Below are 21,844 nucleotides of genomic sequence, written 5' to 3'. Positions count from 1 at the left end.
GATGTGTCAGGTCCCCTCTGTAGGTCATATTTCTTTGTGACCAGCACCTGTGCATGTAGCTCTGTCTCTTATTTATATATTGATGTTGTTATCTTTTCAACATCATTTTCTATATACAACTAATTATATTTTCATTTCTTTATCGACGTACTGTAAAATGTTCGAATAGTTTTCAGAATTCTGCCATTATCAGTATAAGACAGAAATGAGATTGCAACTTGAATATGTACGCATACATCAATCACAATATTATCAGTGCCATCAAAATATGATCCTCCACCCGTACTAGGTAACACCGAGACTAGGGCTTCAAAATGAATGCACAAAACACTCCAGTCAGTGCATGATCATTCCCAAATAAGAGTGAGGGCAATCCTAGCCTGTACTAGGCCCCACACCTACTTTTAGAATACAAATATTCATACTGAGGAAACAGTGTATCAACTGCTCACAGACAATAAAGTTCATAATACAAAGCATGACATGTCCCACTACCACATACCAACTTTTCAAATATTTACAAGCCAACAATTACTACATCCTCACTGCCATAAAATAGAAGCCCTCACAAAAGAATGCCATGCATATATTACTAGGTTGTGCCAGATAATACTAAATGTACCAATTCAAAATGTGCAACCACAACGAAAAATGCCTCATCATTCCCAAAAAAGAGTAGACTCATGCCTGGTCTCCACCAGGCCCCAGCCCTACTTTTCAAATGTTCATTCATAGCACACATTACATCAACAGAGACAGGGAAAAGTGACTATTCAAATATTCACAATTGCCAATCACTACATCATCATTGCAAAAAAAAGTAATCGTGTCAACCAATAACTTCAGACTTAATGATCAGGTAACACTAAACCTGCACATTCAAAATGTACACCTTGTTTGCCCAACACTCACATGACTGCTATTGACTGACATAGTGATGGGGTGCTACTCCTTATGGACTAAAGTAACTGCAGTAGCGCCACATTAATGGTATACAAATGTAAGCCAGAACTCCTAAAGACCAGGTGTTTTTGGTTCTATGTTCTTAGATCAACAGGTCTTTTTTGCTGATTTCTTTTCTGAAAGTTTTTGGCTGAAAAGGTTCCCACCTCAAGCCTTCCCTTCCCTTTTATCTAGTCTCTTTTCCCCATCCCACTACCCCTTATATCTCATTACCTGTCCCCCTCTCCACATTTTTCAAATTTGTTTTTGCCCTAAAATGTTTGACAAAAAACTCTGCGAAAAAAAGCCTGGCGATGTAACATTGTACTGTATTTCTATATGTAAAACCAGTTTCCTAGGGTCATTCAGACATGGACCCATTGCTCACTGTGCTCAGAGAAGCACAGCTCCACCTCACTGATGGGGCCCAACAAGGTTGAAACATATCTATGGGGTTGCTGTTGGTACTCTTGTTCAGAAGGGAATTGTCATAGAATTTTTGTGCCGGACTGCCCATGTGGGCAGGACAAAGACTGATATGCAAATGGATATTTCCCATCTGTGAAAGGTACAGTGTGCCAAAGTGTGGCTGTGGACTCTCGAGTGGGTACCTTCCCAAAGAACAGGTCAATGGGACGTGTTTGTTCTCGCAGAGGGGTCCCTATGGACTATTTTTAGCATGTCTCCAACTTCGTGACACAATGCTCAAAAATAAAAGGCAACCCATACCCATGCATCCGGAAGTGCGCCAGAAGTGTACTGTTTGCTGTTTGCCAGTTGAGGTGTGATGGGGTAGGTCTGTAAACACGCTGTATAGCTATTGAACTTTTGAACTGTGTTCATATTGTGTATCGGATTGTACACGTTTTACAGAGGCGCTACAGAGGGTCTTGCACAGTCAGGTAGCCGCTGCCGTAACTATAGTTTTTGCATGGTGGTTTTCCTGTCAAATGGTGTGTAATTGCAAAGGAACTGTTCGTGTTGGTATACGGCATGATAGCAAATCACTGACTTAATTGTTTGTGAAAGCAAAGATTCTGCATATGGAACTAGGGAGTGTTCATGCTAATACTTGAATGTGTTACTCTCCTTATGACTTTTGTTAGGGGGGTGTGCTCTACTGGACCTTTCCCATTTATTGAGTTTTCCTATCCACCCTTGCTGCTTCCCCTATCTATCTCCTCACTATTGAGTGCTGGATGGCTGATGAGTGGCAGGTAATTCAAACACACACATATATATATATAGTGTATTGTCTTTAGACTGAACAGCGTCTTATGCAAAATATGTTGGCAATTTGCATAAAGCCCTACCAATTTAGGAGTGTGGTGAGTTCTGCTTGCAGAGCACAACGTGGATCGTCTGATGGGATGTGCAATATAACTAAGGAAATTTAAAAAAGCAACAACCTAATTACAAAAGGTGTAGAGATAGGGGTCATTGAAGCTGTTTGGGATAAAAGGAGTGACAGTAATATGGTGCAAGAGAATATTACCACCTACCTAAAACCAGCTCAAAAGCTTACCAAGTCTACTACATGGACACAGGGTACAAGTATGAATAACTCATTTGAACTTAAAGTACATCCGGATGTGAACACCATTTATATTTACTCTCTTTTGAATATGGTGTTAAATCTCAGAGATAAGTGAATGGATGTACCCAGTACAAGTGCATGCGTGCCTCCTACAAATGTAAAGAGAAATGAAATCTCATTAACTGATATGGAGAACTCACCCAAACTAACTGAAATAGCGAATAGAGCGTTTCCCAATGCAGAGCGGAATAAATCATCATCCTCCTCTGATACTTCCGATTAGGATGAACAGTGTGAACCTGAACATTGTGTTATACTAAAAGCATTATTCACAATATGCAATTCAATATTTAAAGACCAAAAGATGTTGAAAGAAGGGATAACTGTGCTGGTGGATATTGTCTTACAAAAAAGTCTGGTTACCTTGCAGTACGTTAGGACGCTTTTTTTTACCCTTATAGATAAGAAGGATCTCACACAGGTTGCTGTGTCTTCACATGTGGTTTTTATTGTCCAAAGTGTGGACATATGGTAACAGGAGGGTGGTCAGCTGACACGTGTTTCAACCCAATAGGGTCTACATATTGCTGGTAATTCTAGAGACTATAGAGGGGGGAAGAAGATACTTACCCTGATCATAAATGTTTACAACCCACCAAATAATGCAGTGACCCCAAAGGTAATTGATGCCCTAGAAAAACAAATAGATCACTGGACAAAGAAGAAGATTGATGCTCCATTTATGATAATAGGTGACTTCAATTTTCAATGTTTTAAGAAGTCAAGGAAAAACTTGGAGTCTAATATTAGCTACCTTAAAAGTGAGCAAGGTGCCAGGACAATCTGCTACACAGGTGATAACAATGTACAAACATATTATTGATGTATTTCATCAATTGTATGTTGGGAACAAGTCCAAATAGCAAGGCAATACACATGGACTGTGGACAAAACAACAACTTGGATAGATAATATATTACTGTCAAATTCATTATATAAACAAACGGGAGAATTGATTTGGGTGCCCGCCTCAGCAAGTCATATGTGATACAAAAAACTAGCATAACATGTATGCTTCCAATTAAGGAAAGAATGATGGGTATAACATGATCCAACAATTCGGGGAACAGAATATATTGGACAGAAAAAAAGATTGAGATATATACACAGCACATGTGTGATGCTTTGGAAATGAAAAGCTTGTGTGGTAATATATCTGTTGAAAAATATATAGAGATATCGCAATGTGTGAAAATATATGTTATAATGAAAGAAAGAAAAAATGTGACCATAATGGATAAGAAATATGATAAAATAATAGCTAAAGAAAAATTTTTCAACTATAAAGATCTGAGAAAGCTTTTGACAGGAAATGACAATAAGGATATGCAATGGAGTAAAATAACTAACATTAAAACAAACTATTAAAACTTTCTGCAAAGGCACAAAGCATCTCAATGTATACTACAGTGGCACTCAAGCTTTTAAAAAATGCAGAGTGCCAACAATTTTGGAATATGTATCAAAATCATACATCAGTCCAGACCAAAAGCAAAAAAGAAATTAATAGTATATCGGAGCAGATGTGGAAAACCCACATAACTGCTCTGTACTGTAAAGAAAAAACATGGTAGAAGTAGGAAAAAATATAATTGATCCAAAATGGGCCCTGTTACCTTGGGAGAATGACGATATTGAGGACATAATTAAAAAACTGAAACCCTCAGGAGATATAATATATCGGAAAAATCCAGATGGCTGGTCCAAAATCTTGGGATCACTCTACAATACTATAAGGGAGACTGGCTTCCTGCCAGTGAGCTGGACATCCTCAGTTTGAAAACCTATACTTAAAAAGGGATCCCGCGACAATCCAACAAACTACAGATGGCTGGCAATGACAGATGTTAGCGCCAATGTTTTTGGGAAAATGCGGTTGGAGGAATTGAAACTATGGATAAAATAATATGGATTCATATCAAATCAGCATAGAAAGGAGGGAGCATTATATATTTGCTTCATTGATTTTAAAGGTGCCTTTGACACTGTGGACCAAGACTTACTCAGGAAAAAACTAAGTAAATGGAATATAAACCTTAGACTCTTGTATTTTATAAGAGAGTTATATAGTGGTACAAAGTCCCGGATTAGATTAAACAAAGAGGCACTCTTGAGTGACTTAGTAGACACAAATGTAGGTCTAAAACAAGGGTGCACTTTGGCCTCCACCCGCAATAATCTATATGTCACTGACATGGGAACAGAAATAGATAATTTTCGAAATAACCAGCCTAAGATAACTGAACAAAAAACTTGCTGGATAGCATATGCTGATGATACCTTATTGCTTGATAAGACTCTCAAAGGCTTTCAAAGAAGCATTAACACATTATTTGATTATGCAAGAAAGAATTATTTGGTTATAAAAATGAACAAAAAACAAAAATCATGGCAGTACAACATCGAAGTGGAAATGGAGAATGGGATCAGAAATAGTAGAGGTTGTTTCTTCGTACGTATATCTGGGAGTACATTTGACAAATGATATGAACGCAACCCAAATGGAAAAAAAGACAAGAAAAAGAGTAGAAAAAATAATGAAGGCCATAATAGGTTCTATTAGACAGAAACAAGGTTTTTCCATTCGAAGGCTTCCTAATACTACATAAAGCATGTTTAACATTGAGTTTATTATATGGTATGGACATATTTACCAACAAGGAAACAACTTGGATCTGGAGATTCGACGGAATATTATGGATAAATTCCCTGGGTGTGCCCTATGACACGCCAATTGAAGGAATTAACAGACAACCCGGCCTCATATATTTGCTCACACAGAAAAAACTTAACATGGGAATTCTGTATAGAAAGATATTATATGATGACCACAATCCACCAATGCTCTATCATAATTTGAAAACAATTATAATGGGAACCAGAGGCAGAATACTCATGACAGAATGGATTATCAATGTAGAAGAGCTCTTTAAAGACATAGGCTATGAATAGCAGAAAGAGAACCTTAGCGTGATAAATGAAAAAAGATTAAAATAATGGTTGAAGACCTGGGGCCATGATTGAAGCATATATAAATTGGGTCAAATTAGCAAATACAAAATATATCTAAAACAAGACTTTAGAGTGGATGCTCCATGCACATATAACAAACCACTTTGATCATAGAGTCAGAAGATTTATGCTATTATATAATATCCAAATGAAAATAAAATCCAATATGTCCTCAACAGGTTTGACACACTGAAGGAATTAAACAAAAGTATGTATGTACACAGAGAGCAAGTATGTCTGCCTCTTTCATGTGCTATAACAATTCTCAAGGGAAAAGGTCTAACCCTTGGCCATTGTCTTTTAGACATTGGAAATACAGTCTTCAAAGAAGCTATGAGTTATGTAGCACTCTCAGTTCATACACTTACAGGTCAATTTTACTAATCTTCAATTGAAACAACGTTGAAGCAGACATCCCTTGCATCTTTGAATATAACAGATCTTGTGCATTGTACACTCCACCCATGGATATGTACCTTGTAGCTGAAAAAAGGAAAGCTTCTAAAAGAGAACTTTTACAAAATGAAACCCTATCAAAAATTCCTATACTCCGCCTGAAAAAAGCAAAACAATTCAAGAGACCTGAAATCGATCACATTGCACATCCTCTGAATACAAACAGAGTGAATTGCTATGCACATAGAGAGATCAATCTGCTGTTGCAATTATCACCACATGTGGACAATTTGTACTTGGATGGCTCAGAACAGTTATTTTTACAACTTGTCCTCCTACACAGAAATTTCACTAACAATCCTGACACTATCTCCACTCTATTAGGAGTAAGACAGGCAGTGGTCCAATGTGGCAACATTGTTATATTCACCAATAATATACAAGAAGAAACCCAATAATTTCACATGCACTTACTAGAAGGACTAGAGAGAGGAAACATCCCTGTTGACAAAACTTGTAATCATACCAAATTGTGAAACTATACCATTGATCATTTTACAATTCAGACATTCTTTCAACAGCAAAAATAGAAACACATGGATAATATGTTATATTACTTCTTCTAAGATAAAGAGAAGATGGGACAGAAAATAACTGTAAACTAACCAAATTAACTTCCCACTTCAGGGCTCTATTCTGCATATGTCAAAATAAGTGGTTAGTTTGAATGCAACAACAATTTTGTTACATAAAAACAAGGAATACCTGCAAACCTAGAGAATGCTTCCTTAAAAATCCTTTATTTAAAATTGAATAATTTTACATACAACATAACAAAATGATGTATTAAATACAAATATTACCCTGAACTTACAAAATATATTTGTTAAACAATTTACAGTTAGAGTATACCATCATGTATCTGACTGATTTAAATGTGCTACAAAACATATAGCTACTATTATCAAAAATGTACTATGACTAAACGTAAAATATTGTTTTTTAAATCCACCTTGGATTTTATTTTACTCCATGACCCAATGATTAGAAATATGTTGATACACCAACAGTGTACTACAGACAAATGTTGTACAAAACACGTACGTTCAATGAAATGTCTATGAGGGTCAAAAAAAGCTAATGGTTTTTATATTTTCCCTATCACATTCTACTACTAATTATGTTTTCTTATCAATACAGACATTCAAAACATTCTAGGACCTTTCCACAATAAACAGTCAAAAACAACACCAAGACTTCAACAGCAACATCATCAGAGCCCTATATGTTGAATGTTCAAACCAACAACTAAACCCACACCAACAGCAGTACTAGGTAACAAAATGTCCCAGCAGCTGCCGTCCAACTACACTTCAAACCCTCTTTTCACTGGCCCTCATTATATAATAATAATTAGGCATTTATATAGCACTATGAACCCTCAGGTATCTGAGCGCTGCTTACTATTACCCACGGTGTGTGGTGTTCATTTATCGACCTCGGAAGGATGAAAGGCTGAGTTTGGCCCTGCCGGGATTCGAACCTTCGTTAACAGGCTCTGCACGGATGTCAAAGCGAGCGCACTACTCGCTGTGCCACCTGACCATATAACTGAACCTCAGCAAACCACCCTAGCATTAGCCATCCTCCACTGCTTGCAGACATGCCCAGTGTCCACATTCGTTGAGGCACTCCATTCAGCCATGTTGCAGACCAACTAGAATATCAAATTAGACATTAAACCATGCACTAGGCCAAGCACAGTTCCAACCCTAATCAAATAACCAGATCCTAGTGACCATGGCCATTGGCCATAATGTTTGTGGCATGGCCGAACAAGGATCATTCATCACTCTTCTCATCTTGCATCCTTGTCCAGTGCCCAGTGTCCACAATCCCTAAGGCACCACCCACCAATGCTGCGGACCCCTCTTTGCATCTCACAGTAGACAATTACCCTAGCAGCCGGCAAATCATAGTGCCAACATGAGCCCATACACAATCCCTCATCTGTTGCCCGTTGCCAAATTGTTGGTGGCACTGACAAATGCCCCAAACAATCTGGCCACTCCCCACAGCCACAGGGACCACTCTACACTGTCTATTCCATTTGTTCATTGTTAGTGTTTACAATCCTAGGGCATTGTCTTCGGGCATGCTGCACACCCCACAAAGCATCTCAGAGAAGACACTGGCCAATTCAAGCAGACTGGACCCAGTGCCAACTTGAGTCCCCTAGATGGTCTAAAATGGCTAGTAGCCTGAACCAGAACCAATTCTGCCCTCAGAGACCATTCACCAATATCCATGGCCTGTAGCCATGGCCAGTATCCACAATACCTACAGCATGGCCTTCAGGCATGTTGTAGATCCCACTAAGCATCTCATAGTCCACCTAGGCCCTTGTAGCAGTTCAGGTCCAGAGTCAACTTCAATCCCATTGACAGTGCCTCATGGTCATGGACAGTGGCCAGATTGTCAATTTCACTGATCCTGATCCACTATAGCCCATGATTGGACCATTCAAAACTGTCCATGCCCAGAGCTCACAATCTGGGGGGCATGGCCATCATCCATGTTGCAGACCTCACTAAGCCGCTCAGAGCAGACATGTACACTTGGACCAGATGAAGTGCATGTATGGTGAGTGCTACACGGTTGGTATAAATGCGAGCCTCCAGGGTGGAGGTTGTGCTGGGGCAAGTGCAGAGGGTAGACAGAAGCTGGGGCAATTGAGTGTGAGAGGTCAGGGGCACTGAGGAAGCATAAGGGCCTAGGACATCAATCACAGCAACTGTGAGATTAGCAGAGGAGAGAAGATCAAAGTACGCATTGGCCTTTGAAGCTGGTGGAAGTGAAGGAGAATGATGCACGTTCTGGGGTAGCAAAATTACACTTTGAGGATCACTCAGTCAGAGATGGAAGCATATATGATTCTTCAATTATAGACTCTCCAAAAGAAGATCGACTCTGTCAGTCTACTGTTGAGGTTTTAGTGGTTGTGGATAAAGAGGGTAGTAAGAAGCTTTTGCCCAATCGAAACCAGTCTAAAGATGAAAGAAAACATGTGAGCCTGAAACTGGGCAATAACGAAAGAAAAATCTAAGAATCAAAAATGAAGGTTTCTTCAATTAACAGAAGTTCAAGAACACGGCTGGGCTCCCTATTATGATCTAAGGGAAATTATACTTCTAACAACCATGAAACATTTGAAATCTCTTTCACCACACTGCTCCCTGAGGAAAATATAGATTGTGAGCAAAAGGCCATAAAAATAAAAAACAAAAAGGCAAAGAATGTTGTATCCCCTGCGTGCATGGGAGGTACCATCTTGCTCTTTCTGAGCCTTGAAACCGAGTGGGCTAAGATGGATTTGGATACAATTGTGCTACCAGATTTGATAATGTCAGCTGACTCCAAGCAAAGAGAAACTGCCCCCTTGTGTCTCTTAGCAACTTTGAGGATGCTGACAGTGTTCTCAATTTTCTCCGGAGGAGAGTGCCCTAGTGTTACCCATAGGACAAGGGTCATTACTTATTAAAGGGACATTCTCGAGTGGTGGCTGTTTAAAGGGAATATTTGACACATTTTGGTAAAAGAATAGGGGGGTTATAAAAGTAAGCACTCCAATGTTTCTTACAAGTATCTGGGTTTGGAAATCATTGTGGGTCAAACTTTGCCTACCATTATCTTAAATAGGTCAAACATCATGGCTTTACTATATGACATTTACTGTCTGAGAATGGCTAATTTCAATAATGTTGATTTGGTGGAGTTTGTTGATGAAAGAATTAACATTGTTGTTTTGTATGTACACACAACAGTGATATATGATCTGTTCTTGACTGGGGCAATCACATTTGTCTCCCTAAATTAAGAATTGTTCCTATATGGGGGACAATATGGAATGAGGGAAAGTAATGAGTTCAGATACAAGAAGAGGTGTTGCCTTAAAGGGTAACTTAATCATTGAATGCTTGATGGGAACCCCTGGGGAAAGAGTAGGGCATTTTCAGGGAAGAGAGCAAAATCTAGGGTGGTCCAGACAAATATATTTAGGGCTGACAAGTTAAATCTTTTGACATGGTATGCCCAGGGGCATTCCCATTTATTTGGAAATAATTTCATGGGATTACATTTGCCACACACAGTTATATTAAAAGTGGTGTGGCTCTGGAATCTAATTTCTTGGATAGACAAAAAGTGGTATGGGAAGGACTATTAAATAAAATAAATAGGAGTGGACAATATTGTAGACCCCATGTATTTGGCAGGGAAATGCAACAGAAGATATGAGAACTAAGAAACTTCTTATGGACATTAAGCAATAACAGGAATTTGGGAATTAGGTTCCAACACAAAATCCTTATGGAAATATATACAAATTGAATAAGGGGGAATGGTATATACTCTGGCATAAAGATAGTGAGGTAATGTTAATCTTGCTATCCTAAAGGTGGCACAGGATTTCTGGAGCCTGATGAATGGGAATGTGAAATTTCAGGTCTCTGTTCAATTAAACCTTATATCAGGGGCATATTGGATGCAATTGTATGCTAAAATGTACCCTTTGCCCCTAAACAAGGAGGTGTATGCCTTTGAATTGTTAAGTGAGAGGTGGTACCTATATTTTGATTATCAATCGATTTTAACCTATGTACAGAAGCTGAACAACACCTCCCAGGCATCTGGAGCCGATGGCCTATAACATTTTACTATAAAAGCGGCACAGACTTTGTGGGACAATATCTTTATTAGGATACTTAAAGGAGTTATTCAATTCAAAAAATGACATACATCATAGAAAAGATCATATGTTGTACAATTTTTCAACAAAGGGAATAGAGAGGAGCCAGCAAGTACAAGCCCATTACTGTACTTGATATTGTTTGTTCCATTAATTCTGGAACACATGGCGTCATGGGCTCCAAATTCGTATAGAAATGATCAAGTACAATCCAGTTTTAGAACAATGCTGGGCACCTCTCTGAATGTCTCGATCCTTAAACAATGGGACGCCTGGTCTAATGCTGCTGTTCTTGACATGTAAACTGCATTTTACAGGGTCAATAGAGCTCATCTATGGTGGAAGCTTAATAATTGGGGAGCCTCAAATTTGTTTTGGGTCTGTTGATAGAGCCACATTCAGACACCTCTTATGCCTGAATCATCAGGGAGTCATATCGTTACTGTTCCAACCCTTAACCATCATAGGCAAACTGTGTCCTCACCTGTGCCCTGTTTAATCTATCAGTTTCCAATGTGTTGGGAGCGGAAAGGGCATTTTTTAGCCCCATTTAGGATCTGAAATGATTCAGTGGTTATTATTCACTGAAGGCTTGTTCTTATTAGACTATACTCCCATATATCTTCACAGAAGTTTAGAGGTGTTGAGGAGTTACATGGCTTCTAATGACTTTGAGATAAACTGATCGTAATAAAGAGTAGTTTTTCCCACTGCACATAAGCAACTGTCTTTTTCCTGGATTTTGAATAATGTCAAACTAGAAGTGGTAGAACAGTTTATCCATTAATGTTTTCCTATATTTGGTAGGCCAGTTAGTCTGAATTTATTTCAAAGATTACACAGAAGATGCAAATAAATTATAAATATGGCAGGTTTTCCCTTGTGCCTGTGTTTAAATACTATAAGGCTACACGCATTGTCAAATGGGTCTGAAATTATGCATGCTAAAGATACAAGAAACTGGGATAAGCTGGAAGCTTTTTATCGAGGTAAGTATTGGGCCTCCCATCTTGCGTTGCTATATCTATGATTTGATATGAATTAGGTTTCGTATCTATTTGTGCAATTGTTATCTGGAAAATGTTATTGTTATACTTTGAGACTCTTTCTCCACCAGATAAATAGTTGTATATTCTTCCACTGCTGCTCTCTTGTACTGGCATACTAATTGTCAAAATATCCTGGAATCCACAAAGATTTCTTTAGATTCATAGATTCATGCTTGGCAAATCCTGAGTCTGCAAGAAAAATTGTTTGGCAGGTAGATTGGTGCTACACTAGACACTTAGGGCTTAATTCATGGAAGTGTTTTATAATGGAAAACACCCATTGGAAAACGCTCTTTGAATAAGGGCCTTATTTTCTAAGTGTTCAATCAGTTTAATACGGAAGAAAAGAGTTTTTTTTTTAATTGGTCCTAACTATTTACTTACATTCATGAAAGCCAGTTAGAGAAAACACTTCTTGAGGATTCGTATTTGTATGAAATTCGTGGTGCTCCAAAAAATATCCTTAGTGTTGATAGAATGTGCATAATATGTAAATCAGCCCTTTTGAAACCCTTAGAACATCTTTTACACTGTCTATTTTAAAATAAATATCGCAGTCTTATTGTTACTAGAATTGTGGATGCTTTTCGGAGCCCGCATTTTAATCGGTACCCAGACACTATTACCACTGGCAACAATTAGTTATGTGTTGTTTTTATTTCCCGATAAGGATTTAAGAATGGGAAATTTGGAAATATTAATTGCGTTGTATTTAAATTCTCATATTGAATTATAAATGAGAAATGTGTAATACTAATTGATGTTTTATTTTGTGTTTAAACCAATTCCCAATAAAAAAGGAAACAAAAGAAATGTAGGCTATGCCATGGTTGTGGATGGCATCATGAGGATCATGGATCAAGGCATAACAGTGACTTGATTTTTTTTTACAGATCAGGGATCTGCAACATTAGGCTCTCCAGATTTTCTATAGTACAATTTCCAATCAGCTCTAACCAGCATAGATAATAGTGAGGGGTCATGTGGGTTGCAGTCCACAACATCTGGAGAAACTGAGGTTCCACACCTCTGCTCACAGATAACCACATCCTATTGATTACCTAAACCACTTTCGATATTTTCAACTTTTGCCTCAAAGGATGTGTTCCTTCTGGAAGGGTAGAAGGTAAATCCGGCTTGTGCATGTGATGAAGAATGCACAATCTGCATTAATAATGTAGCAGACTCAATGAGAAATAAATTGCATTAGGAGCAAATTTGCCAAGTTAAATGTTCTGATCTTTAGGGGCCACCAAAACACCTAAAATGCACATTATTGGCCAATTCACTCCAGGCATTCCTGATTCCAGCAACTAAGACATGGGGCCTCATTACACGGTAGGCGGTAACCATGGCGCTATTAGCGCCATGGTTGCCGCTGGTATTTTACCGTGTCCGCCTTGGTGGATGGCAGAATTACCGCCCTACTCCAAGGTGGGCGGGGGCGGTAATTTCCCATTCACCAAGGCCCTTCTCCATTCCCATTTTTGCCCCCATAGGGCATGATGGGAATGGGGAAGGCGCTAATTACGGTACCGCAAATTGCGGTACCGTAATTAGCTCCAAGGTCCCTTTGCGGCACCCTACTTTAACGGCTGGTAAAACCAGCCGTTAAAGTCGGGTCCCGCAAAGGGAACTCGTAGTAAAGCGGTAAGGGTTTACCGGTACTGGTGCCCTTACCGGTACCGGTAAACCCTTACCATCAATGAGGCCCATGATGTTTGTGCTGATAAGATACTTAACAGTGATTCCTATAACGTTTGCATCTTCTCTGTCTGGGGACTACTCCATACAAAGGGAGATTTATTTCTTATTGTTTTTTTATATTTTTAATTGTAATTGGTTAATAAATAAACTTTACAATATAGATATACAATTCATACAAGATATTTTAGTACATCAAAAGGCATTCTTAAAATCAACTAACCATATATATCCTCAGGCAGAATTTCACGTCACATTTCTAAATCAAACAAAAATGTGAAATTTATTTTAAAAAAATTTAAAAAAAGCGAATAATACCTGGTCTCCTACCACTTTCCTGCACTGCCTACCCTCATTCAGACCTGCTTCCTAACAACGATGTAGCTCTAGGACCTAGCATTATGAAAGATCTATGGTTCCAGAGCTGTGAGTGTTCAGGGTGATCTGTTTGTGGCAAACTCACTAGCAACCACTCATTGCGCAATACATACATCCAAAATGCTCACAGCTCCTGTTGGCGGAAACATGGAAGTGGGGAAAGACATAAATGTGGCAGTTGAGAGAGACCGACGAAGAAGGTAAGGATGGGACTCCGTTTAGTGGTGTGTGTTTGTGTTTCTATGTGTCTGTATGTATGTATGTGTGAGCGTGATACAGGGAAGGACAGTTGGGAGGAGGGAGCGCAGGTCATGCATGTCTCCCGCAGATCGCAGGGTAAGGAGTGGGGGGAGATAATGCGGGTGTCCCCCACATAGGAGGAGGGTGAGGAGGGCCGCCCAAGGGAAATTATGTTTCCCTGCCGCTCCAAAATCGAACTCTGTGAACTGGGATTAGATCAAATCAGCCTCCGGGTAAACATCATAGATCTGTAGTTAGAGCCCACGGGTTTGCTGATCACAAGGCCTCAGCCACTAGGAGTCCTGCTGCCCCATGTGTTGCTGCTCTATAACAGTGTGGAAGCAGTTGTACTGTTTCTTTCACCAGTTCAAAACTTCAGTAATATTACAGAGAAATACAGTGCTCAGCAATTGACCTTTCAGTGCATACTTTGTTGAGAGCATGCACAGCCTACTCTTCTTTCCTGGGATCTGTAGAAACGGTTTATAGTGATTGCATCGAATGCCAAAGCATCGAATGCTTTAGCATCTAAAAAAAGCAACGAAAAAAAGCATTCAATGTATTTTTTGCTTTTTTTAATGGGGGGTCCCCCAACCCCTGTTTTTTTACCCCTTTAGACCCATTATAATTAAAATAAGACCTTTACCTTTGAAAAAAAAATGCATTTGATGCTTTTTTTTCTTTCTTTTTGCATTCAATGCTTTGTATTCGATGCAATGACTGGATACTGTGGAAACCACTGGAAACCACTGGGAGTTAGTGAAACATATGTATCCCCCCACCCTGCAGCATTCAAGCAGGTACTGTATGCAGTACTGCACAGAAAAACAGCACAGACTTCATTAAAATCATGAACAGCCTGCTCCTCTTCCCTTTGATCTGAGGAGACCACTGGGAGCCAGTGACAATGATGGATGCATTCTACACTGGCGTTCTTGAGCAGACAATGTATCCATTTGCTCATGATGAGGTTAATGATGAAAGTCTTGAGGTTTTCCAAAGCCTTCTAGGGAAAGGCAGAGCTCAGTATTTCATATTTGATACTAGCAGTTGTATCCGTGCTTATTCATATTGATAATTTATTTGTATCGCGCGCGTACACAAGTGTTTCGCACAGTAGTTCCTACTGGACAAAAACAATTGGATAAAAGTATAATTATATTTTATACTTTTTACATTGTCTAAACCATGGAGCCTACCAACATGCCAAATTTCAGGTCTGTAGCATTTTGGGAAGTATGCTGAACATTTCGAACAGACACACACACATATCCAACCTTTGCAGACCACTTAAAAAACTGCTTAAAAAATGTTTTAGAAAAATGTATATTTTATACTTTATACATTGTCTAAACCATGGAGCGTACCCACATGCCAACATTCAGGTTTGTAGCATGTTGGGAAGTATGCTGAACATTTCAAACAGACACACACACACACATATCCACGAATGTCCCTTTCATAAATAGAGAGAGAAATTAGTGGATTTATTGCTAGGCTCCTTGGAAATAATTTAATTTGCCAGCAATGCCAAGCGAGCAGCTGATCATTTGAATTAAGCTGACCTAGATTGTTTTTCCTGCATGTCTAATATCCCAGAGTGTTTCAGTGCATGTAAAATATTATTGTTGGAGCGTTATAGGCTTTTTTGGGGGAGGGTGCATGCGGGGGAGGGTGCGTGCACAGACCCATCTGTTTCGCCCTTTGGATGACTAATGTAAAAGTATCCTCACATTCTGTAGCCTATTGGATGGCCCATATACAGACATTATTCCACCTCCTTCAGTCTTTCATATCATCCACCATTTTCCATATGGGAGAGACTTCAAACTCAAGGTGTATCTTCTTGGCGCATACCTCATATGCAATGATTATTTTCTGCTGTCTCAATCCATGTTTTTGCCTCCCAAGAACAGAATTAATTACACAGATATTGAGTGCATCCCGATTATATTTTCATTAGTTTGAGCCATGGACGTACGCACCTGTAGGACTTGCATATTCAACTGCACTTCACAGCAGGAGGCTGTGGCAGAGATGTATTTTCTGCTAATCATCTTTCAATGTACAGACGTATATGATAGCTTTCTTTGTAATGAACATTTGTTAGACAAATACACAATTAAAATCCATAAGACGATAGATGAGTTTAAGGATGCAGAATACATAGGTTCTCTTCATTAGGAGAGCTGCACGAGAAGCGCCAGTGTCATGGGTTTGATGGAGAAGCCATTGGAATAAGTGGGTTTACATATCCTTTTTGAACTGTGTGAGGGATGGACCAGGCGGTTGTTCCATAGCATAAGAACGTATACAGAGAAGGCCTGTCTGTTCTCTTTCTACTTGTCCATTTTTTTAATCAAAAGTCTATCTTTCTTTAGGCTACTTAAAATGGAGGTCTGACCACAGATTGTCACTTTAGCTTCTTGTTAATTATTTGTTATTTAAATTTAGAGCAACATTTGTCTTACTTGAATCCTGTATGGCAGAGGGAATCCATGCAATTGCTTTTGTGTAGGTGATCTGGTGACTGAATACTAAACTGCTTTCAATTAGGCGAGTTACTGCCTGGTTAGTGGTTTTCAAGGAGGGTTTGGGGGGTGGCGGGAATGGTGTTCTGGTTAAATATTAAGAAGGTGTTCAATTTGTCAGTGTGTGCCAGAAAGATGACATGTAGTATGGCTTGTCTAAGGATAACAATCTGGGCCAAGCTGCTTACACTTTTTGATAGTTACAGGTTAATGTTGAAGCCCAGATTATTGGTTCAGGGAGAGCAGGCAATCTATGAAGTGTTAGGTGATGGATCCTGGTTCTTGACACATAATAAATCATTATCGCTGCCCATCGGATACCAGAACACAACATTAAATGCAAGGAATTAAGTAATGAAAGACTACAATTGGGGTGAATAAAAAAAAAAGACATACCAAACACGTTGTCAAGTTCCTTGTGAACATTTCTTTGTGCTTCTGGATGAGACCCTATAACGTACAGGGTCCAGTTCAGAGCAGCTGCAGTTGTGTCATGCCCCTACAAATGCAGATCATGTTTAATGTATTGTATAAAATCACATAAGGTGTTAATTCACGACAAAAAAATCACAATTTGGAAATATAAATAATATGATTCAGAAAACATAAAAGCGTTCAAAAGCTGTGTTCAACATCAGGTCCTTCACTCCCCCCCCACATGACCCCAAAATGGTGATACTTCTTTGATATCATTTAAGCATGCATATTCCTAAACGTTTGATAACATTACAAAACATTGCTAAGGTGTGAAAGAGATCATGTATTATTGGCAAATTAATAAAAGCAAATTTCTTAAAAACAATGTTGTTTTTATAGGAATTGCGTAGGTATTGACCAGGCCTTTAAAACATATGCACTGGTATGTATACCATTTGGGAGGTACTCTTATGTTTTGCCCAGATACAATCATTTTTTGCCAGATATTGCTATGCTTTATTTTTCCCCACCTCATAAGCCGTCTATTGCTATCTGTTTACAAAATTCACTGAAAAAACCTTAGCTAAGGTGCAGTTAAGTTGTGCAGATTTAATGCAACAAAACCCTTGAAATTCAGGGCATGTGGGAATTCATGGCCAGCTTAACTCATATCGCCCCCATTGATTTCCCCCTTAATGCCATTCTGTGTGTCATTGTGAATCCCATCTCTTTTAATGTGTATTTGCTCATGGGCTTTGCAACTGGAACACGCTGCGTTAAACCGTGGCCACAACATTAGGTTTCTTTGCCTTTAGCCACGGCCAGTGGCCACAGTCTTTTGCAGTGGTCCCTTGACATTTTGCCCCAATAGGTTTAGTTGGAGCCTTCTCGCCATGGTCTTCAGCCATGTCCTCTTTCCATAATGCAGCATTCAGTTCCTTAAGGTAGCCCAATAGCCATAGTCCTTGGCCGCACCCATTAGCAACCACCTCACTGTAGCTGTAACGTTCCTGTATTACTCGCATTTTTGACTCTTTTTTAAAAAAAAAAACGTTTTCCCATAACCGCGGTTAGTATCATTCTGATAATAGTAAGAATGTACTACAAGTAACCCTGGTGATTCATAGGATAACCCTGGTTATTCATAAAATAACCAAGGTTATTCATGTGATGCACTTTCATTCTCAATCCAGTTTTCTAATATAACCCTGGTTGTGGGAAAATAACCCCGGTTATGAGAAAACACTCAAGCTCTGAACTTCATCACCAGCCTTCGCTGGACACCCCCAAATTAACTTGGTGTCCTCTTTCCCCGCCCCACCTCTAGGCTGATGCCATTCCATCCTTCTTCCTCATCCAAATGGCATTTTTCCACTTTTTGTTTTCGGCTAACCGTGGTTACTTCTGAAATAACACTGGTTATCTCTTGCATCAAGCAACAGAATATCATTTCTGAAAAGCCTCTCTTCCTCAAAGCACCATGGGAGGTTTAGCTATTATTCTTGCCCAAGTTGTTTCATACCTGGTCCAATTCCATGCTGCAGTTTTTATTGTACCGAGCGCAGACATTTTGACTTTCTCTATTCAGAAATGAATGACAGTACAGCGTTTTTTTGCTATCTTAATAACCTTTTCGGTTTAAATTAATCTTTCCTGAAATTTCAGTCTGGGGTGGCTTGTGCCAAAATTGGGTTTGCAAAATATCATCTAAATCTATCATGCGAGTCAAAGGTTATTAAGCATTCCATTTCTGGGTTTCCTATGGAGCGTGATACTCAACTATAATGCTGCGACTGCTGCATTATAATATTGCTATAAAATGCCCAGACCCTTTTCATTTACATTAATTTAGCAAAGACACATACATACATCATTTCCAGTAAGCACAACAAGGCCGGATTCAATTAACTCCAATTTGAAAATCATAGCTAACTACATTGTGCTCAGTAAGCAGGTAAAGAAAAATACTACCCCCACTCCATTTATTATAGCATGGGCAAAATCCATATTTCTTAGTTAATATAGTAAAACAAGATTCCAGTATCAGTAGTTAGCACAGTAAGACTAGACATGATTCTATCTAGTTATCATAGCAAGTCCAGATTCTATTATGCTGGGTTTGTATTAAGAGACCACATTGAAGTTCCTCAAAATCAGTCCTTTTTGGACTGGATGAGCATAATGAAATGATGACCCGTGCTAAATGGGCATTCTGGAACCAGGAATTTCAGTGCCAGTTGGACATAATGGAATCAGACATTGCAAAGGTAACTGGCAAATCCAATTTGGATCTCACAGTGTTAAGAGCTCAACATTAGATATGCTATTTGGTACCTCATTCTCTTTTTGCTGCATTAATGCTAATAAATAAACTTAATAGGGTTGGGACAGTTGGTAGTATTCAGGGAACTGGGGGCACCCATATGTAAATTCAACGGTGCCCAGGGGGGCGGCACGTACAAGCAAAAGAAGTAATGCAGTAATGTCAAAAAGTAACTTGGAGGGTGACATCACGACGCACGCACAATACACCTAGTGTGTCACACATCAGGGAGAAGGGCGCTGCACAGGGAAATACACGTGTGAAAACACAAAACATATACGCATTCATGATTTGCAGATATCTAGGGACAGATGAGCATGGCTGCCACGAAGATAAGGCATACCTGTAGCAACAGTAACATCAGCTCATCTTTTTTATTTTTTTCTATTTTTAGAGAACACTTGTGCACGTTTTTGTCATGTGAGCACGCAGGTCTTTTCTGTCTGTCTTTCATTTTATTAGCATAGGTGGAGCAGAATTGTTGCTCCTAGGTTGTATTAACAACATACATCTCTCATTGTTGTTGATACATGGAGGGAACCACATTTGTTTTTATTATACTGACATAGCTAGAGGTACTATTGTGATTAAAATAGGAGTATAATAAGGTTAAGTGTTAGGTGTATTAATTAACCAACGTTTGGCCATGTTTTAGCAGACCCGGGGCGGCCATTATTATTAAGTGTTTTGAAAGGCCAAAGCAACAGTAAAATTGAATTTCTGCTGACACAAAGAAACAGTGGATCAGCTCACCAAGGTTGAGAAACGAAAAGGCCCACAGTAGCTAATTATTTGTTACCAAGGGAAAGGTTTTTCATAGGAAGAAAGCTCCAGCCAGACCCCAGGTCCAGTCCCACACAATATATTTCAAGGGCACCATGCTGGGTACTGATGGCTTTGGCAGTGAATACAATAGTAAAAGAGGATTAAATAGGAGAAATAGAAATTCACCAATGGTGTCCTGCAAAGTTGTTTCTACCTAAAGCTGGCAAAAAGCTTGGGAAGATACGGGGATGACTGGCAGGTGCACAAGGTGAGGGAGGAGTTCAACCAATCAGAGGGCTGGGATATGATGTTCCATGGGCTGTAAAAATGTGTGTGCCTCGTGCTATCTCCTAACACAGGTTCAAATTAGCTTGCAGCTATTATCTATTTGTGTGTCGAACTGTGCCAGCCAATAACAGCTAAGAGATTTTCTGCTAGTCAGCTTAAGTGATGTAATTAAGGGGCAGGATATTTTGGTGTCATGACATCATGAAGGGTGTGGTGGAGGGTTTTGTTCCAGTAAGTGTTTTCACCAATTTGCATTAACTAATGTATTGGGTCGCTTACGCTGGGCAATAATTTATTTTGACCTGCCCCACAATGTAATTAATGTTTTGCTGTGTACATAAATAGTGTCTCAACAGTGGGCAGGGTGGAGAACCCCTTCACCCAGATCAGTTTCACAGGACTGTCTGAATTTCTTCTCCCAGCTGTTTGTGCAATAAAGCAGTATTCCTTTTTGCACAGTATATCAGTCTTTGGATTATACTGTTTGTACTTTATTTGGATTACATCTCAAAGAAGCCCTGCTCTAAATTTGGTAGAGAATGCAGGCAACCCAGTTTACTAGGACAGCATCTGGGGAATCGCCTGCTGCACACATTGAGGGCACAAGGCAGGCCTGCTGGGACCAGATGGTGCCCTGAAGAAAAAGGTTTTGCAGTCACCTGATTTTTTAAAGGGCTGCCTGATCTTGTGTATCTTTCCTGACCCAGATTGTGATGCAGACATTTGAAGGGGAGAGTCAGCATCTAGGAGACTTAGGGTTCATAAATTATGTGAGTATATCAGTACACGAAAATACCTGCGGACGAGCGTATAGTTGGGTGTTGTTATAGTTTAAGTTGAAAAGGAGTATTGAAGAAGAGAGAGAAAAGGATATACTTCTGACAGTAGTTGGGGAAGACCATGTGGAAGGGCATACAGCCCAGCCTCGCTTGGGGGGCATTCAAAGAGACAAAAGAGGAGATATTCCGTATCAAGGGAAGACAGCTGTGTAGAATAGATTTTATTTGATGTTGATTGTTGGTGATATTGTTTGGTATATAACAGAATAGTAGAGGTGTTTTTGTGTGTTGGTATAGTAGTAGTTAGGATTTTCCAGAGGTAAGTATGGAATAGATGGAGATTGTGTATTGTTGTTGTTAGTTAGGGAGGACAGTGTGTTTATATTGTAAAGAATTGCAAGGGAGGGGTGAGAAAAGGAAAGGAGCAGTGATTGCAAAAGGGAGTGTGAGGAGGTAAATGCCCTCATCCCGAGGCATTGTGTGGGCCTGTGAAGAGGGCCAGATAGGTTTGTTGTGGTGAAGAATAATGAGGTTGATTAAGATTGTGTTGGATGTGTTTATGTGAAGAGATTGGGTGGGTGTGAAGTGAGTGAGGAGTAATGTGTTGAAATTATAGTATTGGTTAAAATGTAATATTTTGTGAACAATTATTTTGAGACATGTACAAGTGAAGCAA

At 39.3% G+C, this 21,844-nt stretch overlaps 1 protein-coding gene across 2 annotated transcripts in view; it reads right to left on the bottom strand.

The window, feature by feature from the left end:
• LOC138516426 (cytochrome P450 4V2-like) overlaps positions 1-21,844 on the bottom strand; it is a 1,267,862-nt gene that overhangs the window by 431,680 nt on the left and 814,338 nt on the right. For both annotated transcript variants that reach the window (XM_069631546.1, XM_069631545.1), the window contains one exon: positions 16,993-17,095. In XM_069631546.1, coding sequence (XP_069487647.1) covers positions 16,993-17,095 — 103 coding nt within the window. The remainder of the gene's footprint in view (positions 1-16,992; positions 17,096-21,844) is intronic.

This window comes from Ambystoma mexicanum, chromosome 6q (genome assembly GCF_040938575.1).
Source record: "Ambystoma mexicanum isolate Mex_15411 chromosome 6q, UKY_AmexF1_1, whole genome shotgun sequence".
Classification (NCBI taxonomy): domain Eukaryota; kingdom Metazoa; phylum Chordata; class Amphibia; order Caudata; family Ambystomatidae; genus Ambystoma; species Ambystoma mexicanum.
Note: the sequence above shows the minus strand (reverse complement) of the source record. Positions and strands in the feature narration are given on the sequence as shown.